The 27665-nt window shown below is 47.4% G+C and overlaps 1 protein-coding gene across 1 annotated transcript; it reads right to left on the reverse strand.

Annotated features, from left to right (window-relative positions):
- Nucleotides 1-242: 242 nt before the first annotated feature.
- Nucleotides 243-24842, reverse strand: Mtarc1 (mitochondrial amidoxime-reducing component 1). The gene is made up of 7 exons (XM_021158543.3): nt 24353-24842; nt 20680-20853; nt 17577-17739; nt 15514-15654; nt 8796-8857; nt 8603-8674; nt 243-796 (listed from the first exon to the last, which is right to left on the reverse strand). Exons 1-7 carry the CDS (start codon nt 24634-24636, stop codon nt 670-672), a joined length of 1023 nt encoding a protein of 340 aa, XP_021014202.1. The 5' UTR covers nt 24637-24842; the 3' UTR covers nt 243-669.
- Nucleotides 24843-27665: the final 2823 nt, after the last annotated feature.

Raw genomic sequence — 27665 nt, forward strand, 5'->3', positions numbered from 1 at the left:
GAGGCGCATCAACACTTTGCTTCAAGAGTGGAAACACCTTCTTTTTCACAGAGCTGAGAGCCAGTCTGGATGCTGTAGAGAGCTGGCTTTGACCCTGACACTTCAGAGGTGTTCTTGGGCTAAAGGGTCTGTCAAACTTCACACTGTCAGTAAGCAACAGCATCCAATATCTTTAGGGCTTGCTCTTTAAACCCTTTCCAAAGCCTGGGCTCGAGGAGAAAAGTAAAAGCCGTCATTCCAACTTTACTTGGGAGAGCATTTAATTCCCATTGTATGCACCATGTCCAAGGGCAGCAGAACATTCTGGAACATTCTTCTGGCTTACACAGTCTTCCTCCTTTTTTCTTCTCTTTCCCAAAAGAAGGCTAGGGAGATGATGTCTTGGCAAGTGAATTCCGACGTAGAAGGATTACTCCGTATTTATAAACAGGGCAATATGATAATCCCTTCATGCTACAAGAAACTTAACAGGGACCTGCTAAGTTCGCAAAGCAGTATTTTCCTGCTTTGTGGGCTGGCCCCAGGAAACATTGAAACAGACGGAAATCTGAAAGAAGAGAAACTTGGAACTGGCGGATCCAAAGAACAGGCTAAAGAACTGTTTCAAGCGATGTCTGTTTGTAAAGGTCTTTTAAGAGACATCTGTTCTTCCAGAACGAACAGTTCCCATCACTGGCCCAGGAGGTACACAGGGTCTCCCACTCTGACTGTCCCTGGATTTTCCAGAGCAAAGTATTGTCCAAAGATGGGTAACTTTCCATACAGCGCTTGCTCCGAAGGGTCACACAGGCGGTAGCTGCAACAGGAAAAGACCCGGATGAGTCACAAGAACAGGAAGAACTTGGACCCCACGTGGCTTTGTCAGGGCTGAAGCAGGTGTTCACCCAGCCAGGTGGGCGGTGCCTAGAGCAGAGTTCCAATCAGCTCTAATGGACCAGCACCCTCAGGGATGGGGGGTGGGGCAGAGAGTAACAGGCCCGTTGGAAGCACCGAGGATGGCCAAAAGCTACGTCATCTCGACTTTTCCCCACAATGACATTCCCTTCCCCAACATTAAGATATAGGTGCTTGGGACTGGAGAGATGGCTTAGTGGTTACGAGCCCTGGCTGCTCTTCCAGAGGACTAGGGTTGGGTTCCTAGCACCCACACCAGGAGGCTCATAACTGCTTGTAACACTTGGGTCCCATCTGCTCCAATTCCTTCCTCTGGCTCTGCTATGACTGTATACATGTGGCACACAGAAGACCAGAAGCAGGTAAAACACTCAGGAACAGTAAACAAACTGACAAACAAAAAACCAAATAAGCTTAAAATTTAAGAAAGACTTAAAATTAAAAAAAAAAGAAATCCCATATGCCGGAGTTTGTATCATGGAATCCTATCTGACTTGCTGCTCTCACCAGACATGCCTGGAATTTTCCTTTTCTCTCACAATTCCTCCACAGTGTCACCTAGTCCAAGGTCACAGACAGACTCTCGGCCCCTCCACTGCATCTCTTCTCTTCCCGGCCCATGGTCAGCCAGAGCAGAGGCCCTTGGAGGCTATCATCTGATTTGCTCCCTTCTCTCACCCGCATTGTTCCAGCGTTGCTGCCGACATGGCAGACGTACATGAGAAGTTGCATTATCAAATCCTCTAACTTCTTAGCCAGCTCTCTTTAGTTTTCATCCCCGTCCCACATCAACTTATTGTGGACACTATTCTATGTTTGTCTTTTTAAGAAAAGGGTTTGCTTGTTTTTACTTAAGCATCTGAGTTTCTCTCTGCATTTGCATAAGCACAGCACACACGTGCAGGGGCTGAGGATGCCAGAAAAGAGCTCTCCTGAAGCTGGAGTTATAGGCAGTTATGGGTGTCCACAATGGGTCTTGGGAACTGAACCCTGGTTCTCTGGAAGAGCAGCTCTGCTTTTAACCACTGAGCCACTTCTTCAGCCCCATGCTGCCTTGACTTCATTTGGACCTTATTATTCTTTAACTAAGAAAGCCTCTCTGGCTGCCCAGTGCATAAAGAATAATACCGCAGGGGCTGGAGAGATGGCTCAGTGCTTTAAGAGCACTGACTGATCTCCCAGAGGTCCTGAGTTCAATTCCCAGCAACCACATGGTGGCTCACAACCATCTGTAATGGGATCCAATGCCATTACATTCTGGTGTGTCTGAAGACAGCTGAAATGTACTCACGTACATAAAATAAATAAATAATTCTTTAAAAAAGAAAGAAAGAAAGAAAGAAAGAAAGAAAGAAAGAAAGAAAGAAAGGAAGGAAGGAAGGAAGGAAGGAAGGAAGGAAGGAAGAATAACACCGCAGCTCTACCACATGGTGTGCAAAGCTCTGTACCCAGCTCCAGACAGCTTTCTTAAACTTTTCTCTCCTGAGACATACTGTGCCCATGTAACACTGCAGAATTACCCACTGTGCTTTATATGGCTTGCTGATTCCTTTAGCCATCCCTCCTCCCATATAACCATCCCTCCTCCCCCATAACTATCCCTCATCCCTATCCCTCCTCCTCTTCCCCAAGAAACAGAATCCCACCTTTCTCTCTAGGGCTCTGCTCAAATGTGACCTGCTCCAGGGAAAAAGCCCATAATCCCATAAGGCAGCAGCAAGTTCCTGTTTTTTAACTTCTCTGTTCTTGCCATGTGTTGTCCTATAGGTTCAGGTCACATGTCTGTCTGTTCTATGGGACAGAATGACCTGGGGAAGTCAAAGTGTGTCCAGTTCCCTTTATCCACTTAACACTCAGTTCTGGGCTTTGTCAGTCACCTCTGGCTCACACTGCTTGTTGAATGGCTGTGTGTTGGTGAGACCCTTAAAGACAGTGTGAGCTAGATGTGGTCATCCCAGCACTCAGGAGACCGAAGTTGGAGGATATCAAGTTTAAGGTCAACCTGGCTACATAGCAAGACCTTACAGGAGGGTGTGGAGGGGGTGTGTGGAGGAGGGATACGTACCTCTGCCAGGCAGAAAACTCAAGAAGCCATGGAGTGTTCATATACACAGCCTGGAAATGTCATGGTAAGACCCTGCCCACAGCGCCTTTCCACCAGGAAAGCTTCTTTTAGCTTCTCACTTAAGCTGACCTCAACATTATTATTGAAATTAATAATTTTTTTCCTACTTTACCTTTAAAACATCACCTTGTGAGCTAAAGGGATCTGCAACCCTATTGTTGGAACAACATGATGTACTAACCAGAACCCCGGAGCTCTTGTCTCTAGCTGCATATGTATCGAAAGATGGCCTAGTCGGCCACCAATGGAAAGAGAGGCCCATTGGACTTGCAAACTTTATATGCCCCAATATAGGGGAATGCCAGGGCCAAAAGAATGGGAATGGGTGGGTAGGGAAGTGGGGGGCGCTATGGGGGACTTTTGGGATAGCATTGGAAATGTAATTGAGGAAAATATGTAATAAAAATATTAAAAATCAAAAAATATATATATATAAAAAAAAACATCACCTTGTAAAAACTTGGCACTACCTACTCTTCAAAACAGAAATGTCTGACGAGAATAGAGACTCAAACAAGATCCCAAATGTTCAGGGTCAAAAGGTACAACCTAGGCTACCCTTGACCTATTGATCTTCCTACCTCTGCCTCTTCAGCATCTCTTTCCAATTGTGCTACCACAACCAACAGAGATCTAAATTTTCTGTTGAGGAAGTAGATGTGGGGCAAGATCTCATGTGGTCCAGGTGGATAAGGGGTTAACTGAGGCTGTGACAATGCCCAGCTTAGGAGGTGCTGGGGATCAGATGGAGGTCCTTATGTGTTCTAGGCTTCCTAATGTAGCCCTGAACCCGGCACATTGCAGCTATTCAAGAAAGGAGTGGATAGATGGATGAATGGATGGATGGATGGACAGATGGACAGAAGGATGGACAGATGGATGGATAGATGGATGGACAGATGTATGTATGGATGGATGGATAGATGGATGGATCAATCTATCAATCGATGGATGGATAAAGCTGCTAATCTGGGCTATCTCAGCTTGCATAAAGTGTTTCCAGATGGCATAGCCTGCAGTAACCTTGGACCCATGAATTCAGGTATCTCTTCTTACTTCTCTCTCTCTTGGTTGCCACGTGATGGAAGAGACACTTGGGCATGGGGTAGGAGGGAGAGAGCATTTGTTTGTGTGGCTTGGCATGTCTTATTCCCAGGCTCTGTACTGTTGGACTGAGGAGTCTACCTATCTCAGGGACTCCCTACACCTCTTACACACTTGCATATGCATCAAGCACGTCCCACAATAGGCTAGCCCTTTTTACAAGCCTTAATAGGAATGTGTGACATCCTTGCTCTACATTTGCGTCTCAGAGGCAAAACCTTTGTGCCCAAAATCCCATCTCTAAATGCTAGTCTGGTATCAGAGCCCAGAAGGAAGATCAGGAGCTCAAAGTTATCTCATCCTCTAGCAAGACTGATACCACTCTTCATATCTACATATTCCTAGGCAACCCTCTTCCCCAAGCCTGGTAAGAATCCAGAGATGCAACCAATCACACATCTATCTTTATCCTGGACAGTTCCTAAGTGTCAGGTGAGAGAGACCAAGTGAGGTCAAGAGCGGCCTCTGGTGGACATAACTAGGTATCGCAAGAGGTGTGTACCAAACCTTTTCTATCCGTATTGTCTGATGAATGAATCTTCTCTGACTCTATCTCTATCCCTATCCCTATCCCTATCTATCTATCCATCTATCTATTTCTAACATCTATGTATATATCTATATCTACATCTATATCCATATATCTATACAAATCTATTGATATCGAATAGAGATAGAGATACAGATATCTGTATCGGCATATCTGTTGCATATGCAGGCCTGTGTGACACTGGCCAGCTTAGGAGGTGCTGGGGATCAGATGGAGGTCCTTATGTGTTCTAGGCTAGCACTCAAGACCTTGAGCTATAGCACCATAATTATATAAATGTGTGAGATTGTCAAAGAACATATTAAATTAGAATTTGAGATAATGTCTCACTTTGTAGCTCAGAATGACCTGGAACTTAACTACGTAGACCAGGATAACCTCAAATTGGGCCAGTCCTCCGGCTTCAGCCTCCAAGTAGCTGCCACCATACTGAGCAATACATTATATTTCCACCCCCCCCCAAAAAAAAAAAACCTCATGTATTTCATTGGTGCATCTAGAAAGTGCAATTACCCCGGTCAGTAAGAGCCCCTAAGAGATGTTGTTTATCCTAAACAGAGGTCCCGGGACTAGACATTGTAGCTCAGGGGTACAGCACACATGTTTGAGCCTCTGGGTTTCCTCCCAGCACTGAAAACAACCATCAACAAACAACTGCTCCTCCTGCCAGACGTCTCCATCCTTACATGATGGTGTGAGCAGAGTCAATTATGAAGTGCTGTATACTAGTGAGGAGCAGGTGTGAGTCACACTGCCTTCTGTGCTCACACCAGTGACCAGGCTTGACTACAGGCAAGGTCCCTAGCCACTCCCCATGTGGAGATCCCAGAGCGATGGGCAGCCTTAGGTCCACCTCTCTTCTGAGGCCTCACTGTCCACCTCCAGGGCTGGGTTCTGAGTTAGGCATCATGTGGCAGCTCCCACTCTGTCCCACTGTCCCCACTCTGGGCCACCAATGGGGTTGGGTTAAGTGTCACTGAAAGCAGCTAGCTTTAAGAATAGAAAGTTCTGGGGGCTGGTGAGAGCAGGGGTTAAGAGCACTGACTGCTTTTCCTGGAGGTCATGAGTTCAAATCCCAGCAACCACATGGTGGCTCACAACCACCCGTAATGAGAGGCAAACAAACAAACAAACAAACAAACCAAAAAACCCCTATGGGCCAGAGCAAGTGGGGGCCAAAGGAAGGGGAAGGGGGGGGCGATAGAAAGTTCTTCTGACTTTTCTTACTCTCAAGTGTCAAATAGATACAGCAAGATGTGGAGGGGTTTGTTTGCTAGGGCCTGTGGTCAGGACCTGGTCACCTATTGAAAAATGATACAAGTTGCTTTATTCCAGCTATGTGAAATCCTCTTACAAAAAGAAAACAAAACAACAAACAATCAAACCAAAAAAAAAAAAAAAAAAACACAAAAAGCCGGGGCTAGAGAAACGGTTCAGTATTTAAGAGCAATAGCTGCTCTTCCAGAAAACCCAGGTTCAATTCACAGCATGCCATGGAAGGTCCCAACTGTCTGTAACTGCAGTTCCAGGGGGATCTGTAACACCAGGCATGCATGTGGTGTGCGTATATATGCGTACAGGCAATACCCATACACATAAAAATATTAAATAAATAGATCTTTACATAAAACAAAACAAAACAAAACACCCTGAAACCTCAAGGTCCCAAGCATGCTGGGACAGAACTCGGTGACAGAACGCTCACCTATTGTACACAATGTCCTGGGATCCAATCCCAGCACTATAAAAGATAAAGAAGAAAGGAAAAAGAAGAGAAGGCCCACTTCAGTCAGTCCTCTAAGAAAGAACAGTGATTTCATCCGTTCATTGTACTATCCCATGAGCAGACACGCCTCCCTGTGTCTATCCAGCATCAGTCCTTCGCTGGACTAATCCTCTACTGCTTTGTCTCGCTTTGCCCGGCTGGGTACAGTCGGTCAGGCAGGTGGGAGAGAGGTCAGCTGCCCTGCCCAGCACAGTCAGTGCAAAGCAGCGCCATCTCCCGGACATCAGCAATACCCAAGTTGCTGCCGGAGGGCTGCATGCTCAGCTTGTGGTTTACACCCGTGCACCGGGGCCTCTCCCTACTCGATTTATGACCACCTGTCCCGGGAAGGGCGTAAATCACTATATCCGTGGCACTTTAAATCTCAGGGAGAGATAGGAGAAGACACCTAGGCCGGTAGCACTGTCTCCCTGGGTATTAGAAGCAATTAGGGCCCGACTGCTGGGCTTAGAGAAGCCTGCAGAAGATCAGGAGGTGAGTACAGGCCCCTGTGATCACTCCCACGCGGTGATCACCCCCACGCTGCCGCTTCCTGCCCCTACTCTGAGTTTTGGGTCCATTACTCTTTCTACAAACATAGATTCCCAAGGGAGGGGCTCTGACAGCGCAGAGAACCAGCCGCAGTACCCAGAGTGCTTTGAGGAAGAGATGGGTCTGCAATTGTGTGAGCCTTTCAAGACTAGAGAGAAAGGAAGTATGAGATCGGGCAGTGTGTGAGGGAGAGATCAAAGGTGACAGCCAGCTCCCGAGTCTTTTATCTGACCTACACATAGACTCATCTAAGTTTTCCTCATCTCCTATTTTATGAGGATCAGAGCCATGTCTAGTGATATATATAGTCCAAGCTACCCAGGAGACTGAGACAGAAGAATCAGAAGTTCAAGGCTTACCAAGTTCAAAGCCAACCTGAACGTCCTAGAGGAACCCTGCCTCAAAACAAAAAGTAATGGCTGCTTTAGAGCACTTGCTGCTCTGGCAGAGATCCAAGTTCAGTTCCTAGCTCCCACGCGGTGACTCACAACTGTCTACAACTATAGCTCCGGCCTGGCAGTGATGGCGCACGCCTTTAATCCCAGCACTTGGGAGGCAGAGGCAGGAGGATTTCTGAGTTCGAGGCCAGCCTGGTCTACAGAGTGAATTCCAGGACAGCCAGGGCTATACAGAGAAACCCTGTCTCGAAAAACCAAAAAACCAAAACCAAAAACAAAATACAACTATAGCTCCAGGGGATCTGATGCCCTCTTCTGGCCTATGTGGGGACCATACACATACAAGCTATACACAAATATAAATATATAAATACATATATACCCATATGCAGTAATAATAATAATAATAATGAGGAGGAGGGGGAGGGGGAGGAGGAAAAGGAGAAGGAGGAGAAGGAGGAGAAGGAGGAGGAGGAGAAGGAGGAGAAGGGAGAAGGAGAAGGAGAAGGAGAAGGAGAAGGAGAAGAAGAAGAAGAAGAAGAAGAAGAAGAAGAAGAAGAAGAAGAAGAAGAAGAAGAAGAAGAAGAAGAAGAAGAAGAAGAAATAATAATAAGTAAAAATGATGGCTGGAGACAGAGCTCGGGGTAGAAGCTTGCCAAGCATCATGAGGTCCTGGATTCAATCCCTAGAACCTAAAACCAGAACAGATTGAGGGCCTGGCCTAAGGAGACTTGCTGACAGTAACAACATTGCCATGGCTGGGTCTCTTCCCACTGTCCAGCCTTCCTGTCTTTCACTTTGCTGTGTCTCCTCCATTCCATGGAAGATAAAAAGACCAGATCCTCCACTGCTCTGATGGCATATAAATACAAATAAGAGCTGTGTGTGTCCCCAAACCTGCTCCTCTGGGGAATTTTGCCTCACATAGTGACATTTCCCACAGTGCCTTATGGGAGCCCCTATCCCACCTTACCCCCATTACCCTCTGGAGATACCTTCCAAGACCCCCTGTGGGAACAGCAAATTATAGGCAGTATGGAACCCTGGGCATAATTATCTTTTCTGTACATACCAACTGCCTAGTGGCCAGAACTCCCTAAAGCTCCCATTCTGCATGGGTGTTCTATTTCCACTGTTTCCCCTTACAAATGTTAATAAACATGGCTCCTCAGATGCCCAGACCCCTGGATGAGACCCCACACCCCTGGTTCTACCTCTTCAGTGTTTCCAGAGGCTCCTTCCTGTCCGAGATGCCAGTGTCTGGATCCACTGTTGTTAAAAGGCACCTAGACACACACGCACACAAAAAGCATTGCACGGGGAACAAAGCAGAGAGGCCCTGCCCTCACCCTCATCCCCACCCAATCCCACCCCATCCCCCACCCCCATGACAGGAAAGGGTCTTACCGGGTACAAGGCATCACCCGTTTCAGTTCCACATCTCCAATGAGAACCTCGTTCCAAGAATCCTAGAAAGTAAAGAACACATTCCCAGGAGCTCCTTTGGGCACCCACCTGTGCAGGGACTTGTGGGAAGTCATACCTAGTGATGTCATTGCATCAGAGGTACTGGGCTTCACCTCAGTCCAGAGGGGCCAGCGGACACCACACGCCTGTTAGTTCCCTGACTTCCTATCCCCTCTCCATCCTCTCCCCTCTTTGAAAGCTGGTCCACCCATGACGCCCTATGTTGAACTCCCAGCACTGAGCATGATGTCATGCACCTTTAATCCTGGCACCTGGGAGGCAGAGACAGGAGGATCCGAACTTCTAGGCCAGCCTTGATACATAGCAAGTTTGTTTCAGCAGAGCCAGGGCTGTTACACAGGGCAACACTGTTTAAAACAGACAGACAGAGAGTCTGTGTGCTGCTCTTGCAGGACACTAGCCTTCCGTTCCCAGCAATCTTCTTATTTAAAAGAGGGTTATCAGGTGTGGTGGTACATGCCTTTGACCCCAGCACTCAGGAGGGTGGATCTCCTTGAGTCTGAGACCGTCCTGGTCTATATAGCAAGTTCCAGGCCAGTTGGTTTTACATAGTAAGACTCCTCTCTCTCTCAAAAAAAAAAAAAAATAGCACCATCTGGAAAGTGCCTGTATAGCAAAGGGAAGGAGGAGGAGAAAGCAATTACTACTGACTTCACACCAGGCCTGGAAAGGTGCTGTGCCCTCAAGAGTCCACGGGAGTCTAAGTCAGGACACACTGGCTGGAGGTATTATCTCCAGACAAGATGGGCTCAGTGTCAGAAAGGCCTGGACAAAGCCAACTCTGGCCTAAGGTTATACAACCACTACAGGCCCAATTTACAGTTTATAGAGCTCTTATAGAAAGTACAGACGAAGAAAATGAACTTTGTCATGGTAACAGACCTTGAAAGCTGGAAAGAGGGTATGGAATTACTATTATTGTTGTTATTATTATTATTATTTCCATGTAAGGATGACTTAAAATTCATTTACTTATTAATATTGTCTATGTGTGTGAAGGGGTGTGAGAGGTGTCATGGTGAGTGGTAAGTCTTATGAGCTGAGTCCACTTACAGGCTTAGTATAGACATTTTGAGAGACAGAATAATATTGAGCAAGGCAGTCACACTGAAAAGCATAAGAGCTCCCACAGGGCCCCTGGGAACTTGTCCCTTGCCTCTCTAGGGTTCAAGAGAGAACACTTTGTGGTCCAGATGTGATGATGTATCGAACTCTGACCTAGCTGGAGACCAAGAACTGAGAATCACAAGACAAGTGTGTGTGACTGGGCCCGGGAGGGGCAGAACAGAGGGAGGAGCCAGGAACAAATTTCCAGTGCCAAGTTCAGTAAAAGTGTTGTGCTCCAAGCAGATGCTGGGAAGTGACAAGGGCTCTGGGTAAGGGAGGAGCCTGCGGGCAGCCTGGGAGCTGCCTCTTCTTTATCAACAGAACTGAGCCCGTCAGAGGGAGTCCTGGGCTGTATGACCCTCAGGAGCAGCAGGTGAAACACAGCAGGATTGGGATTGCTGCAGGTTGTTGAGAATTGCAGAGGGGCAGGGGAGAGAGTAGAAGAGAGAGGGGGAGGGGAAAGAGAGAGGGAGAGAGAGGGGAGAGAGAGGGGAGAGAGAGGGAGAGAGAGAGAGAGAGAGAGAGAGAGAGAGAGAGAGAGAGAGAGAGAGAGAGAGAGAGAGAATGAATCAGAACTTCTAAGCCAGCCTTGATACATAGCAAGTTTCAAGTTTGTTTCAGCACAGCGGGGGGCTGTTACACAAGGAAACCCTGTTCAAAACAAAGAAACAAACAAGTGACAGTCTCAAAACATCAGTTGTTGCCTTTTGTCAAGCTGATTAATGATTGGCAGAAGCCTGTGCATATGGCCCATTGTCACAAAGGAGCAGAAGTAGCCATTGCATAAGGAGGCATGCAGTTCACTCACTGCACAGACACTCTCCCATCTTTAGAGAAATGTTGCAAGACATTTGATCACACTTCAACCTTGAGACTGTGTCATTTACTGGAAAAACCTGTTTCTTGCTGTGGTGTGGCTCAGCCTTCGCTCACACGAATATTTAATCCCTCTGACTGGAATGCACATGCCCTTAGCCCATGTCTCTAATTCCAAACAATGAAGGTAAAGTTAGTTCGCTGAAGGAAGCACCCATGTTTGAAGGTGATCTTCTTCATGAAAGTGATCTGCCTTCATGACAGATCAGGCAGAGTCAAAGTCAAATAAGTGGCAGACAAAGCTATAAAAGAGAAAGATTGGACAGAATAGTATATACCCCACTCTCATGAGACCAGAGAGAAAAGAGAGGCTCCTTAAGAGACAGCAGCATGGAGAGAGGAGGCAGTTTTACTAGGAGAGTTTTACAGAGAGGGGATGAAGAGAAAATGAGCCAGAGCAGGAGGAGAAGTTAGAAGATTACAATAGATTAGTTTGAGGCCAAGCAGAGCAAAAACGTCAGAGGCCAAGAAAAAACCTGGATTGAATCAGTCAGCTTGCAGAGGGGTTTGGGCCAGACCAGCTGAGTTGAATCAGCCAGCTAGAGATCGGAAAGAACTAGGAAGGGGTGAGCTTATTCAGCAGCAAGTCTCAGAGGCGGAGACGCTAATCTAGACCTAGATTAGATTGTATGGAGGCTAGAAGTTTCCAGGACTAGGACTTAGGGTTGCAGACAGAGGCAGTAAACCTCTGAGATGACAATTACATCAGGCGAATAGACGTTACCTTCACAGAACATACACGTTTGAACCTGAGAGTATGCAAGGGATATTTTATATAAAACATTGGAAGTGAGCTAGCAAGATGGCTCATTGGTAAAGATACTTGCCAACCAAATCTGAAGCCCTAAATTCAATCCCTAGGACACAGATGACTGCGGGAGAGAGCCAATTTCCACAAATTATCCTCTAACCTCTACACATGCACAGAACATATACACATGCACATAAATAAATAAATAAAAATTTAAAAGTATCAGGGGTGTGTGTGTGTGGGAATGGAATTCCTAGATTGTTCTTTTCCCATCATTCCTTGTTCATCTCTTACAGCAAAGCCAAGAGACAGAATAGTTCCTCCAACATATGGGGTTAGAACTCAATCACTTGGCAGAGGTAAGGGCTTCTTTCTAGTCTCCTCTGCTTTTCCCTTTCAATGTACATAGGAAAAGTATGGCCAGAAGTAAATTCCTATTTAAGACTGACATCTCCGCTGGGTACCCACTGATGGCCTCAATCACCAAGCCCTCCGGGCCAGGGCTTCTTAAATGTTTTTCCATTCACTACTATTTCTTTCTTTCCTTTTTTTTTTTAATTTATTTTTTTAATTAGGTATTTTCTTCATTTACATTTCAAATGCTATCCCAAAAGTCCCCCAGACCTTCCCCCCAGCACTCCCCTACCAACCCACTCCCACTTCTTGGCCCTGGCATTCCCTCATACTGAGGCATATAAAGTTTGCAAAACCAAGGGGCTTCTCTTCCCAATGATGGCCGACTAGGCCATCTTCTGCTACATATGCAGCTAGAGACATGAGCTCTGGGGTACTGGTTAGTTCATTTGGTGTTCCACCTATAGGGTTGCAGACCCCTTTAGCTCCTTGGGTACTTTCTCTAGCTTCTCCATTGGGGGCCCTGTGTCCCATTCAATAGCTGACTGTGAGCATCCACTTCTGTGTTTGCCAGGCCCCGGCATACCTCACAAGAGACAGCTATATCAGGGTCCTTTCAGCAAAATATTGCTGGCATATGCAATGGTGTCAGCGTTTGGAGGCTGATTATGGGATGGATCCCCAGGTATGGCAGTCTCTAGATGGTCCATCCTTTCGTCTTAGTTCCAAACTTTGTCTCTGTAACTCCTTCCATGGGTATTTTGTTCCCAATTCTAAGAAGGGGCATAGTGTCCACACTTTGGTCTTCCTTCTTCTTGAGTTTCATGTGTTTTGCAAATTGTATCTTATATCTTCGGTATCCTAAGTTTTTGGGCTAATATCCACTTATCAGTGAGTACCTATCATGTGAGTTCTTTTGTGATTGGGTTACCGCACTCAGGATGATGCCTTCCAGATCCATCCATTTGCCTAGGAATTTCATAAATTCATTCTTTTAAATAGCTGAGTAGTACTCCATTGTGTAAATGCACAACATTTTCTGTATCCATTCCTCTGTTGAGGGACATCTGGGTTCTTTCCAGCTTCTAGCTATTATAAATAAGGCTGCTATGAACATAGTGGAGCATGTGTTCTTATTACCAGTTGGAACATCTTCTGGATATATGCCCAGGAGAGGTATTGCAGGATCCTCCGGTAGTACTATGTCCAATTTTCTGAGAAACCGCCAGACTGATTTCCAGAGTGGTTGTACAAGCTTGCAATCCCATCAACAATGGAGGAGTGTTCCTCTTTCTCCACATCGTCGCCAACATCTGCTCTCACCTGAATTTTTTATCTTAGCCATTCTGACTGGTATGAGGTGGAATCTCAGGGTTGTTTTGATTTGCATTTCCCTGATGATTAAGGATGCTGAACATTTTTTCAGGTGCTTCTCAGCCATTTGGTATTCCTCAGGTGAGAATTCTTTGTTTAGCTCTGAGCCCCATTTTTAATGGGGTTATTTGATTTTCTGGAGTCCACTTTCTTGAGTTCTTTATATATATTGGATATTAGTCCCCTATCTGATTTAGGATAGGTAAAGATCCTTTCCCAATCTGTTGGTGGCCTCACTACCACTTTCTACTTGAGAAATCTTTATGTGATTCCCCAAGCATCCAGTTATACAAAATAGACACAGTTTCCAAACATGTGTTGCAAATAAATCATAAAAACCATTTTTAAAACAATTCTTCAAAGCATTTACCATTTAGTCATTTGTGAAAGACGAAAGTGAAACCTGTATGCTAATGACATGAATGTCTTTGTCTGACAAAATAAAAATACAAAGAAATTCTTACTGGCTATGTGCTGAAGTGAAGGTAGAAAAGGGTTACCTTTGTTTTCTGTTATGAAACTATTACGTTGTGCAGAAACTTTGTATGCGCAATAAAACCACCACAACTCATAACAAACAAAATCAATCGGAGCCAAGGTATTGCTTTTGTTGTGTGCTGTGATGGTGGTACACTCGAAGTGTTCATGTGTTCAGAACTGAGGCTGCAGTAAAATCACGTGATGCAATATGGGCAAGCACTGCCAGAAACACATCAGATTCACTGTGTGGTTGTGAGTTGTTTCACGTTCATCCCTGAATCCATTACACTTCTATTGCTGTGATCAAACACTATGAGCAATCATCTTATAAAAGAAGCCACTTATTTGGGGTTATTCCAGAAGTTAGAGTCTGGGCTGGCAGAACAAAGGCATAGCAGCAGGGAGAGCTGAGACCTCACATACTGAGCCCCAAGTACAAGCAGAGAGAGCCAACTGTAATGTCACTAGGTCATAGGTCCTGTGATGGTTTGTATATGCTCGGCCCAGGGAGTGGCAGGATTAGAAGGTGTGGCCCTGATGGAGTAGGTGTGTCACTGTGGATGTGGGTTATAAGACCCTCATTCTAGCTGCCTGGAAGTGAGTATTCTGCTAGCAGCTGTCAAATGAAGATATAGAACTCTCAGCTTCTCCTGCACCATGTTCCTACCTTGATGATAATGGACTGAACCTCTGAACCTGTAAGTCAGCCCTAATTAAGGTTGTTCTTATAAGAGTTGCTTTGGTCATGGTGTCTGTTCACAGCAGTAAACCCTAGCTAAGACAAGTCCCAAACCTCCCCAAGCAGTGACATCAACTGGGAACCAGCTATTCAAATGCTTGAGACCACGAAGGACATCTCATTGCAACCATCGCTGGCCCTGTTCCACATTCTTCATGATCCTCACATTTGGTTCTGTCGTGACCAGCATCTGCCTTCATCACAGATCAGGCAGAGTCAAAGTCAACGACCAAAGGTTGTCACAAAGGTAAGTAAGCTGCTAGGACCACAGAGGACACTAGAAACCAGCATCATAGTTCTCTTAGAAACCAGCATCATAGTTCTCTATGTTGAGGCACAATGTGAGACACCTGAGAACCAGAGGAAAGAGGCCCTGGAAGTGTTAGGAAATGGCACCATCGAGCTGAGAAGTGTTCCATCCCCTACCAGCTGCCATGCTAAAAATGCCAGTCTTCCTCAAATGAGTCACCAGCTAGGCAGAAATGGGGTGGGGTAGCAAGACAAAACAAGCATGTTGTTTGTCCCATGAATGACACAGACCATGCTGTCCACGCTGAGTACATGTAGCTCAACAGTCAATCTGCCTACTCAGGATTTGCCCCGTAAGTCTTAGGCCTCACAAGGCAGCACCTCTGCCTCGCCTGTGTGTGTCTTCCATCTTAGGTGCTCAACAAACCTACCAATAGAGTCACTGTACAGTACAGGGACACACAACTCCTGGCAATAGTCTAGCCCAACATAAATAGCCATTATACTTTTTGTTGTTGTTATTTTGAGAAAGGGTCTTACATAGTTTAGGCTGGCCTTGAACTCATTATGTAGCTCAGGCTGGCTTTGAACTCCTAATCCTCCTGCCTCTACCGCCATTGCTTTGATTACAGTTATGGGCATCCTGGCAATAACGACTACATCGTTCGTAAAATAAAAAGAAAGAGGCTCTTCAGGCCGAATGTTACCTCAGCATAAACGCCACATCCCGAGATGACAATGTTAGGCCTGAAGTTTGTCACTTTCACTCTGCGCTCCAACCTGGAGTTGAGATCTTCCAAGGATGCCTCAGAGAGGACCAAGAATGGACTTGCATCTGAGTAGGCCACCTGACAAGGAAGCAGACATTGGATACAATGTGGCCCTACAGTCATTGGATACACCCATGTGCATCTTCCAGACATAAGCCTTCACTTCGTAGGTGCTCAAAGGGGACATCCTGGGTCTAGTCCCTGAAATCAGAGTTCAGCCTCCACACCCCCAACACACACACACACACACACACACACACACACATCTTTATAACTATTTTTCCAGTTCTTTTCATAGACATGTCATAGCAATTCAAATCTTGTTTGTTTGTTTGGTTGGTTGTTTGTTTTGGGTTTTTTTGGTTTTTTTTGGTTTTTTTTTTTTTGTTTTGTTTTGTTTTTTTGAGACAGGGTTTCTCTGTGTAATCCTGGCTGTCCTGGGACTCACTTTGTAGACCAGGCTGGCCTCGAACTCAGAAATCCCTCTGTCTCTGCCTCCCAAGAGCTGGGATTAAAGGCGTGCGCCACCACTCCCGGCAGCAATTCAAATCTTAACTGTCCTTGCAGAACTGCTTGGCATAAAGGGGTCGCAGAGAATGCTCGGCAGTTAAGAGCACTGGCTACTGTTGCAGAGATCCAGGGTTCACTTCCCATCACCCATATGGCAGCTTACAACCACCTGTAACTCCAGTTCTAGAGGATCTGATGCCCTCTTCTGGCCTTCATAGGCATTGCTCATATGTGGTACATAAACATTTAGGCAAAACATGCACACCTATAAAATTTGGTTTTGTTTTATTTTGTTTTGTTTTATGCATGACCTCAGAGCCCTACATCACTACACATGTTCCCTTAAAGACATCACTTTGGCTGAAGAGATGGATCAGTGGGGTCCTGGGTTCAATTTCCAACAACCACATAGTGGCTCACAACCATCTGTAATGGAATCTGATGCCTTCTTCTGGTGTGTCTGAAGACAGCTACAGTGTACTTATATACATTAAATAAATAAATCTTTTTTAAAAACCAAGTCACTCAATTTTGGGGGCCTGGAGAAATAGACCAGAGTTTAAGAGCACTGGCTGCTCTTCCAGAGGTCCTGAGTTCAAATCCCAACAACCACATGGTGGCTCACGACCATCTGCAATGAGATCTGACACTTTCTTTTGGCATGCAGGGATACATGCAATCAGAATATTGTAGACATAATAAATAAATAATTTTTAAAGACATCGCTTCACCGTCCTAAGCATCATTTCCTTAGCGTTTAATACAAACGCTTTGTTTAGTGACAAAGCAATGGCTTCATTATTTTGAGAAAATGCTGACTGGTTCTATAAGTACCTATCTTTATGCTACCTCTAATTTAATATGAAGTATGAATGTTGGCCCTCATTTTTTTTTTTTTACCATTAAAGTTGTCTGTAGTGATACCACCCTATATCATGATTAGGTGAACCCTACACTTCCCCTTGTGTTCTGACACACCTTGTAAGAAAGCTAAAACATTTGGACTACACTGTTACAGAATTGATTGAAAATGATATCGCTGCAGAATAAATAGTATCGAATCTCTACAGGCAACAGAACACTTACAGGAAGTAAGTAGATACTCCCAGAAATCTTAGGCAAGGAGAGAAGAAAAGGGCTGGGGCCATGAGGCCTTGTTGTCAGCCAGGGAGAGGGGCTTGCCTCTGGGGAAGAGACTTCACACATTTCTGACCACTTTTAGGGGAGACTGGAGCCTACATAGCAGCGGTGGTCAGGCCTTCCTGCCCTGTGTACCTTGGCCCTCTACATAGAAGCCTGGTTCATGAGGGTTGTCCGGCCCAGGCTGTGAGCACAAGTCCTTCTTTGTGTCTATTGCCTGGAGTCCCTGGAGCCTGGAGGTTGCTGTGAAAAACTACAGCATTTAGCATGTCAGGGATGTGTCACATGTGGGGAAACCCACAACTTCTCTCCATGCTCAGACCACACCAAGCCTCTCGCAAGCCATTTACCTGGTCCTTGGTCCGGAACACAGCCCTCATTTGCCGAGAACTTCTGGGGCGCATGTGTGGCTCGAAGTGCACCAGGCGACAGGACTGCATCTTCAAGAAGCTGCTGACCCACTGAGCCGCATCCTCTCCACAATCCCTGCCCTGTATCTCCAGGCCATGCACTCTACAGTGGGTGGGGACAAGGCAATAGGGAAGAACAATTTGGATGCTCTGAGTATGGTTAACACTGTATTTCTGAATGGGTCAGAAAGCTGCATCAGTCCAACTGTGATGCTACCACGCTGCTGACGGGCCTTCATCACCAGAAGACTTTACTTTCAGCTCAGCCCTGCCTCAGAGCAACTGTATAAACCTCAGTGAGGTTGAGAGTGCTGTGTGAAGCCTCTCTTGTTGTTTGCCTTTCCCTTTTTTTTTGTTATTTTCAAGTTAGGGTTTCTTCGTGTATCCCTGGCTGTCTTGGAACTCGCTCTGTAAACCAGGCTGGCCTCGAACTCAGAGATCCACCTGCCTCTGCAGCTCAAGTCCTGAGATTAAAGGACTGAGCCACCATGCCTTTTCCCATTTGTCAAAGCAACTGGAGCATACCTGTGTCTCCCTACCCGAAAGGCACGTGTAGAGGGTGAAGGGCGAGGTAGGTTTGAATATCTTCAGAAGAACTGAGCAGGCTGGGGAGGCGGCGGCTGAGGAGCTGGCTACGTTGGTATCAGCATGAGAACCCAAGTTCCCAAAGACTGCTGGGGATTGGTTCTAATGTTTTGTCTTAATTTGGCTCCCCAAATCACATGGGAATCTATGTTCAGACACTGAGGGTCCCTGCCCCCCATTGGTTTTTGATTGACCAATAAAGAGCCAGTGGCCAATGGCTGGGCAGGGTGAAAGAGGTGGGACTTTTAGGATTCCTGGGCAAGAAATCCTGGGGGCGAGGGGGGTGGGCGGGAAGAAGAAGGGATTCTGCTATGAGAGGGACATAGAACAGACCATGCATCAAGAAGGAGCAGAAAGGTCAGACTTAAGAGCTCATCGACACGTAAGAATTCAGGAAAGTGGCCCCAGGGGTCACTCCCCCATTGGGTCTGGGGTAGCAGAATGTGAAACATAGATTTTAAAAGGGGATGATAACTCAGGAGTATTGGAGGGGAAAGTAGGTTAGCTACGTGGAGTTAGGGAGAAGCCTAGTGGCTGAGCTAGTAAGGCATGTTAAAATTAATGCTGTGTGTCTGTGTGTGTGGTGTGTGTGTGCGTGCACATGCACACATGCCTGCCTGCCTGCCTGCCTGCATGCCTGCCTGCCTTACATTCAAGAATCCAGAGAATTCTGGTGGGTGACAAGCTGTGCAATCACCCGCCAGGAGCTCAGAGTGGATTAACAATTTACCTCCACATCCAGACTCAGTCACCTGAGAGGAGCCTCAAGTGAGGAACCGTTAGCTGATATAAGGAGACCCAGATCCTTGTGGTGGAAAGAGACAGAGAGAGAAAGGCAGAGACAGAGACAGACACAGAGACAGAATTTTCAGCAGTAGTGGGGTTTGAACCCAGGGCTTTGTGCATGCTAAGCGAACACTCTACCGCTGACCCACGTCTCCATCCCTTTTACTGTTTCTTCATTTTTTTTTCAGGTGGCATCCACTGAGTTGCCCAGGCTGCCTTTGAATTTATGATCCTCCTGCCTCAGCCTCCCTCCTGCTGGGATTACAGGCCTGATTGAGATGGATTCCTGGGGGGGGGGGTTGTTTGTTTGTTTGTTTAAGATAGGGCTACTCTGTTTAGCCCTGGCTGTCCTGGAACTCACTATGTATACCAGGCTGGTCTTGAACTTACAGAGATCAGCCTGCCTCTGCCTCCTGAGTGCTGGGGCTCAAGGTGTGTGCCATCACACCCAACTCATGTGGCATATAAATTAAAAATACAGAAGCAATAGCAAAAATATAATTAAGCCAAATCATTTTCCTACAATGAGAAAAAGGAAATTCAGCTGCTGTTTCTTAGCTGCTAAGTCAGGCCCCAGAGCACCTCCCTTCCCTCAGCCCACCAGCATCAGGGCTCAGGAAGCGGGCTTGCGTATCGAAAGCCCAAGCAATGACCTCCTTCGGGAAACTGAACACAGGACACCTCTTCAGTTACCTCTGTTCTTCTCCACTTTGTAACTTCCCCTCTCCGAGCTGAATATCATATCTAACAGGGCATTGTTACCAGACCCTATGAAAGGACAGTCCTGGGACAGATTAGGACTTCCCCTCTTCTAAGACACCTTCCCTCCCTATCCCCAGTTTTGTCCTGGATTCTTTGCTGGGATTATTATTTTTCTCTTAGCTTTATGTTCAGCGTGCTTTGGCCCCCATTGCTTTCTACATAGTAATTTAATTAGTTCGTTTGTGTTGAGTTGGGGTTCAAACCCAGAGCTTCCAGTATGCTAGGCGAGTGCTCTACCACTGCACCACATCCTCAGCTTGCTACACTGGGCTTTGTGTCCCTTGTCCCCACACTAGCTTTTGAAGCAGCTCTCTCATTTCCCCTCTCATGCAGAGGACAGAGTACTGAGGGGTCCTGTGCGTTCGATGGCTAACTGTTAACAGTGTTTTCTTTAGAGTCTAGATTTAACTATCTACCTACTGACCTATCTATGTAAAGCCAGGATTTCATGTAGCCCAGGCTGACCTCAAATTCATCATACAGCCATAGATGACCCTGAGCTTCAGATCTTCCTGCCCCTACCTCTTCAGCCCTGGAATTACAGGTGTGTACCATCATGCCTAGATGATGTAGTATTGGAGAGTAAACCCAGGGCTTCTTGTATGATATGGTAGGCAAGTACTGGACCATCTGAGGGAATTCACAGACCTATCCATCTATACATGTGTGATATGAAATATTGAGACAATTATTTGAGGGGAAGAAGGGGCCAGTGGAGTACAGGACAAGGGAACATGGTGCTAATATGAGCAAGGTACAGGGTGTTGTGTGTAAGTGTGTGTGTGTGTGTGTAAATGGCATAATGAAGCCCATCAGTTAGTTTGTAAGCTAGCTGAAAAACACCTAAAGGCTGAAGTGAGGAGCACTGCGTGTGTATTTGGTCCACAGGCCAGAGGCCTGCTCTACTCACCTGCACTGGAGGAGTGGGTTTGTGGTGGGCGGGGTGATAGGCAGCAGCAGGTCCTTTGTGTAAGCTGCACTGAGAGTCAAGGTGTCGTCCTCACAGGTCAGAGAAATCAGGACCAATCGAGGCTCCTGCCGGGCAGTGACCATGTTCCCCTCTTCATTGATCACGAGCCAAAACCTGACATTGGCAAAACACAGGCAAAACATTGGCAACGAGCAAGACGGAGGCCCGCCACCGTCTTTTTACTTTAAAGGCATCAATAACCACTCAGGAATCAATGTGCAACAGTTTGAACGTTTGCCAGGACTTGATCATATTCATTAAGCATGCTCCAAGAAGGTGTTAAGAATCCACTTCACAGCCAACCAGAAGGTCGGGGGAAGCAGTGAGCTCTCAGGGACAGAAAGGCGAGGTTGTTCCTCAAGGAGTTTGCAGTCACAGAGTTCAGCTGAGCACCAGGTAGCAGCAATTCCACGCGCTGCTTTGCTTACTTTTAAATTCCAGGCATGAGTGTTTGCCTTTATCCTTGCATGCGCACCACATGCATGCAGTGCCTGCAAAGGCCAGAAGAGGGAGTGCTGGCAACAGAACCCCTTCACCCGCAAGAGCAGCAAGTGCATTGAACTGCTGAGCCATCTCTCCAGCCCCACCCACCGAATGTTTAAATACTGGGTGTTGTGAATTCTGAAGTTTGCTGAAAAGGTGAACTGTCCGTCTATACGATCCTTTCCTAGCCCACTCTCTCCATGTTTAAAGATACTTCCTCCTCGGGTGAAGGATGACTGGAGACAGAAGAGCAACAGACAGAGCCATTTCCAGAGGAAATACAATACACCACTTCTCTGCCAGGGGAGTGAAGGTTCAGAGCAGAAACTGGGGCAGAAGCCACAGAGCAGTGCTGCTTCCTGCCCTGCCCTGCCCTGCCCTGCCCTGCCCTGCCCTGCCCTGCCCTGCCCTACCCTAACCTGCCCTGCCCTAACCTGCCCTGCTCTTCACAGTTTGCTCTGCCTGCTTTCTTAAACAACCCAGGACCACCAGCCCAGGGGTGGCACTGCCACTGTGGGCTGGTTCGTTCCACCTCTATCGTTAATCAAAAAATGCCCCCACAGACTTGTCTCTAGGCATGTTCTCAACAGAGGTTCCTCTTCCCAGATAAGTCTAAATCGTGTTGAGCTGACGACAAAAATAATAATAATAATAACCAGGATATCAGGATACCCCCATTTACCATCTTATGCCTATAAATAAGTGGGCATTCATATAATTGGAACTAACGCTCTGTGGAAAGGTACGTGTTCTGTTAAAAGCTAGCATATGACCTAATGTGTCAGTCGAGGCAGAGGACCACCCTCATCACGGCTCCCAGTACGTAGATCCTCATTCTCTTGGCCTGGAACGATAAAGAGAGCCCTTGAGTGATCTTACTCCTATGGCCTCTGTCAGTCTCGACAGCGTATTCCTCTAGACACTAGAGTCTAACGCTTGTACTGTTGCTTTGCTTCAAACAAAGTTTTTGGCAAGCCCTGATTTAAAAAAAGAAAGAAAGAGAGAAAACAAAAGAACCGTTGGAGATGGGGCCAAGAACTCAGGAAAGGCCCAGCCCAGCCACTGACCACCAATAATATCACCCACACAAAGTATGCGAGTAATGGCCCTCCGGGCGATCAGCGTTGCTCAACCTTCACCACAGCTTCCAAAGCTCTGTCTTTCCAAACAGAAACTCTGCACCCAGTGAGCAGCGGCTCACCGCGCCCGCCCACCCCCTCCTCTCCTACTTCTGTTTATGAATTTGGAGTCAAGCGGTTGGAGCTGAAATCCTGTACAACTAGTCCCTCTGTCCTGCTCAGTTAAATTAGCGCTGTGTTTCCGTTGTCCGTCCTTGTTATTACAGGCTCTAGAACTGCACTCCTTGCAGAGGCTGGGTGATATTCCAGTGTCTGTATAAACCACATTTTATTTAATTTCCTCATCCCCTGATGGACACTTGGGTCATCTCCACTTCTTACTCGCCCGCTGTGCACAGTCAAGTTTCAGTGTTCCCCTGCCCCCTGTTTTCAACTCCTCCTGGTAAACACGTTAGAACATGCCAGCCTTTAAGCCTGGTGTCTTTTCCCATCTCTCTAGAATGGTTTTCCAATTTACTTGCCTGGAAAGGACCTGGCCGTTTTCTAGGCAGCCTCCTGGACCCTTCCTCTCTCTTCTCTGGCACTTGTCACTGTCCCCCTCATTTTTTGTTTGGTTGTTTGCATTTGCTGTTATTTATTTGTTTATTGCTTACGTTCCCTGAGAGCTTGTAACGAAAGTGAAGAATTTGACACCACGGCTGTGGTGCAATTCAGAACATGTTTTGTGATTCAATACGGTAGTAAAATGGCAATGCCCTTTGCCTCTGAGGCTGACAGAATCGATCTATAGACAAGAAGCTTAGTGTATATGAGATCCCACTGCTCAAAACAGGGAATAGTTAGGGTTCCTGACTGCCTGGAGCAGAGGTGAGCAGCTAACCTTTGAACTTTGTCCAGAACTGCTGCTGTGTCTTCGTGGAAGGACCATTGGTGTATTTTCTAGTGAGGGGGGGGGCAGGGAGTCTGGCAATCAACCCTGGAGCCTTGTGTCAGTCACCGTCAGCCTCTAATCTTTGGTTCTTGAGATATGAAGAATTGCAAAACACAGGTGATGGGGAGAGGCAGGCGGGGAGCGGTCACACATGACAAGGTCCACACTGAACCAAGGAACCCACTCATCTGTAACTGCCCATCAACCTCATGTAAAAGGAGCTAGGAGACAAGAAGGGCTTTGGAGCAAGAATCCCCATTTCTCCTTCCTGAACCAGTTGGTCAGCATGTCCACTGGACCGGCCTGATCTGAGGCGAATGGCTTGTGTTAGCTTTAGAGAGCTGAGACGGGGAGGTCGCAGCCTCTGTTAGCCTGTGCCCTCTGCTGAAGGAGAGGTCTGAGGATCCTGATACGCAGCCTTCCAGTGATGCCCAGAGCTAGTGGGAGACCAGACCTGAAGAGAGCAGAGCTGCTGCTGACCCTTCGCTGAAGTGCAGGCAACACAGGTCGCTCCTCAGCTGGACTCTTAGTCGCTGTTTACAAATCCCAGGTCCCCGCCCCCCCCCCCCCCCCCCGCCACCCCCACCCCCGGCCCCGTGCAGAACCTTTATCTGACAAGAGCCTTGGGGAAATAACACTCACAGCTTATTTTCTTAAGCTGTATGATCATGCTCAACTACTGCACTAACAGGGATGAGCCGTGCCTAGGATCCAGGATCTATTGTCTTAGTTTTTCTAAAGTTAAGACTATCACTGAGAGTAAAGTCACCAAGGACCAATCCCTTCAGGGTCCCTGGGTGGAGGGAGATTGAAGTTTCTTCTTGCGGATTGGCCGGCGTGAGAAATGCCTCGTCTAACACCACAAGATTTGAAATAGCCACGGGAGGATGGATAGAGAGATGTCCAACTCCAGGAAGCGTGGAAACCCGGAAACTTCAGAGTTCCAGGTCCCCCGAGTTGGCTGGCGGAGGGTGAGGATCACTTTTTCCGTTTCTCACCACCCCTTTCCCAACCTCTGTGTCTCTAGTCTGAGTAAGAAGAGACCAGCGAGCTGACCCCCCTGACCTCCCCATACCCACACAGCCTAGGTCAGCGTGGTGATGCTCGGTGCTCCGCGTACCTGTCGCGCAGGTGGCCGTAGCGCAGCCCCATGGCAGTGCACTCTGCCTCGCTCACCGACACCCCCTTGCAGGACTTGATCGGGTAGATCCAGAGCTGTGCCACCGTTCCCACTTGCTGTAGCCGCCGGCGTCGCCGGGGACGCGCACGACGCCAGACCACGGTCCCCAGGGCCACCGCGGCCAGTCCCAGCGCGGCGACGCTGAGCCAGGTGGACCGCGGCTGGCCCGGGACCCGAAACGCGGAGAAGCCAAAGAGGGTCAGCGCCCAGGACCCCGCACCCATGGCTGGAGCGGGCGGGACGAGCGCTGATACACCTCCGGCGCCGACTGGTCCAAGAGCTACTGTGGCCGGCGGCCTGGGCCTGAGCCCAAAGGTCAGCAGCTCCTGACCCTTCCCCTCCAATCCAAATTGTGCATCTTCATTCGGCCTGAGCGGGAGGTGGTGGCTCGGCTGTGGAATCTCACCGCTTGCCCCTACTTTCCTCTGCCTTCCCCACTTCGGTCCCTCCCTCCGTCCCTCCCCTTCCCTCCGTCGCTGACCCTCTCCCAGGATCAATCAGTGCAGAGCAGCTTATTTACATGTTTGCAGAGTTGTTTATTTGACCTAAAACACACAACGTTTGCAGAACGTGGCGTGATTTTGAAATTAGAAACCAGGCTGCGGGCAGCCGTCCCTCTGGGATCTGTGGGGAGCAGTTTGGCAGCAGCCAGGGCGCTTCCAGCCAGCTGGGATATGAAGTGAAAAGATCTGACCAGCTTGAGGATCTACAGGGCCAATCCTGGGCTTCGGCTATTCGCAGACCTGGACTAGGTTTTAGACAAGCTCCCCCGCCCCCCCCCCCCACACACCACACTCCCCATCCACACGCCCCTCTTTTCCCTGCGTCCTAATGTGGACTGGCACTGCCAAGTATCTCTTCCGAATGCTACCGCATCTTGAACAACAAAGACAATACCATCAAGGTACCTTGGGCGCCTTAGGCACCTGTTTGGTGTGTCAAGCTGCTAAAATGTCATATTTATTTAAGACTGTTCTAACCGGAGTATTTTCTCTACTAAGTTAAGGCAGAGAGACTGGACTTTGTACTGAAACAAGGGCTGGGGATTTTACAGCCAAGGGGCAGTGCGGGGATGAACATGGCTGCAGGAATAAAGATTTCTCTGAAGAGAAGCTTGTGCCCTTCCCTCTAGCCAACAGACTCTTGAAAGAGTGGACTAAGAAACTGGAGTCCCCCGACTCCACCCCATCCCAAGTCTCAGGGTGAGAGGAGGAGATGGCTGGGAGCCTAGTATCAGTCGGAGGGAGAGCCTGCCTCCCAGAGAGAGATTCCAGAGAGTTCTGACAAAGCCTCAGACCGCCTGACACACGGGAGGGTCTGATGGGTAGGATCACACTTTGACCAGAACAGTTCTGCTGATGGGCAGCATCCTGAAGCAGAGAGGGACAGTCCCCAAAACTCGATGTTCACATGGAAATGCAAGAATGAGGTATCATGGAGGCCAGGCAATGTGCGGCCAGCTGAGTTGGACGCCCTGTTAGAGGTGCCCAGAGAGACCACTGTGTGGAGAGTGGAAGAAGCAAGCAGAATGCTAGCACACACTGGCCTCAGCTAGCTGGGCATCTCACTTCCCTGAGTTTGGGCATGAAATGTCACTCTCTAGCTTGCATGTCCCCGGCAGGTGGCACTATTTAGGGAGGCTGAAGTAAATGATGAGGTGTAGCCTAGCTGCGGAGGAAGGAAGTCTCCTGAGGGCTGGCCCCTTCCTGACCATCTGCTTCCTTCCCTTGGCTTGTCAGGTAAAATTGACTCAGGATACAGCTTCATATCCCACGTTTACCTCACAGCCTGCTGGAAGCCAGGGGCCCAGGACCCAGCGAAGGAGAAGACGGAAGGAGCAACAGCTGTCCCCCATGGATGATGAGACGTCATCAGCTATATGCCTTAGACCAGCAGTTCTCAACCTACCTAATGTTGCCACCCGAATACGGCTCCTCATGTGGTGGCGACCCCCAACCATAAATTCTTTTCACTGCTACTTCATACCTGTAATAGTGCTACTGTTAGGAATCGTATCGTAAATACCTGATAGGCAGGATATCTGATATACGGCCCCCGTGGAAGGAGCGTGACCCACAGGTTGAGGACCACTGGCTTAGCCAGTCATGTGCACGAAGTTCAAAGTGCCCTGTACACACCAGTGACCAATTAAGGCTTAGAACCCAGGGAAGACACGTGGTGATTTTGTAAAATGAGTGAGAAGCAAATGTCACAGAGGGAAGTAGGAGAGACTGGCACTTACTTATTAATGACAATGGAACCGCACAGCTGTCAGAGAGCTAACTCAGCTCCATGTTAACTTAGTGTTTTTACTGTTATTGCAAGCTAGCTCATCATTCTGGGCTACCGTGAGCCTTTAAGACTGAGTTCATGGTTTCTCCTTGTTCCTTCTTCTGAAGATTCCATTCCTTTACATTCCACTCTCTTGTAGAATTGGAAGAATTCACAATTATAGATAAGTTCTGCCTGTCTTGATAGGATCAGAATGCAATATAAAGTCACAGTCACAATATGAACAAAATAACCCATGACCTCTGAAGTCATTTCTGTATGTAAGCATACTTCTATAACAGCAAGGTAAACAATAATGAAACCAGACTCAGCAGGACTCAACAGCCAGGCCAAGACCAGCTAAGCAGGCTTTCATGATGTGAGCATGATATGAGCATGCGAGCACATCAGATATTCAGGGCAGGAGGGTTCCTTTTCTTGCTTTTCTCAAGCAATATTACCTAACTGAAAAGTATAAACATTTTTTAAAAGTGGCAGCTTTCGAGCTGTTTCTTTAAACCTCAGCAATAGTAGAGGCAGGAATGAGAAAAAAATGTAATAGCGGGTGTAACATTGTCTTAGTCAGGGTTTCTATTCCTGCACAAACATCATGACCAAGAAGCAAGTTGGGGAGGAAAGGGTTTATTCGGCTTACACTTCCATGCTGCTGTTCATCACCAAAGGAAGTCAGGACTGGAACTCAGACAGGTCAGGGAGCAGGAGCTGATACAGAGGCCATGGAGGGATGTTCTTTACTGGCTTGCCTCCTGGCTTCCTCAGCCTACTCTCTTATAGAACCCAAGACTACCAGCCCAGGGATGGTCCCACCCACAAGGGGCCTTTCCCCCTTGATCACTAATTGAGAAAATGCCTTACAGTTGGATCTCATGGAGGCATTTCCTCAACTGAAGATCCTTTCTCTGTGATAACTCCAGCTGTGTCAAGTTGACACAAAAATAGCCAGTACAAACATTCAGAATAA

Source organism: Mus caroli, unplaced genomic scaffold, assembly GCF_978045245.1.
Source record: "Mus caroli unplaced genomic scaffold, Mus_caroli_1 scaffold_1, whole genome shotgun sequence".
Lineage (NCBI taxonomy): Eukaryota > Metazoa > Chordata > Mammalia > Rodentia > Muridae > Mus > Mus caroli.

What these genes read in the sequence shown, in the direction of transcription:
- Mtarc1 (XM_021158543.3), bottom strand. Translation starts at nt 24,636, where the DNA reads ATGGGTGCGGGGTCCTGGGCGCTGACCCTCTTTGGCTTCTCCGCGTTT. An exon ending in TGTTCCGGACCAAGGACCAG is followed by an intron (nt 15,655 to 17,576) that starts GTAAATGGCTTG and finishes CTTCCTTGTCAG; the next exon opens with GTGGCCTACTCAGATGCAAG. An exon ending in CGGGTGATGCCTTGTACCCG is followed by an intron (nt 8,675 to 8,795) that starts GTAAGACCCTTT and finishes GTGTGTGTCTAG; the next exon opens with GTGCCTTTTAACAACAGTGG.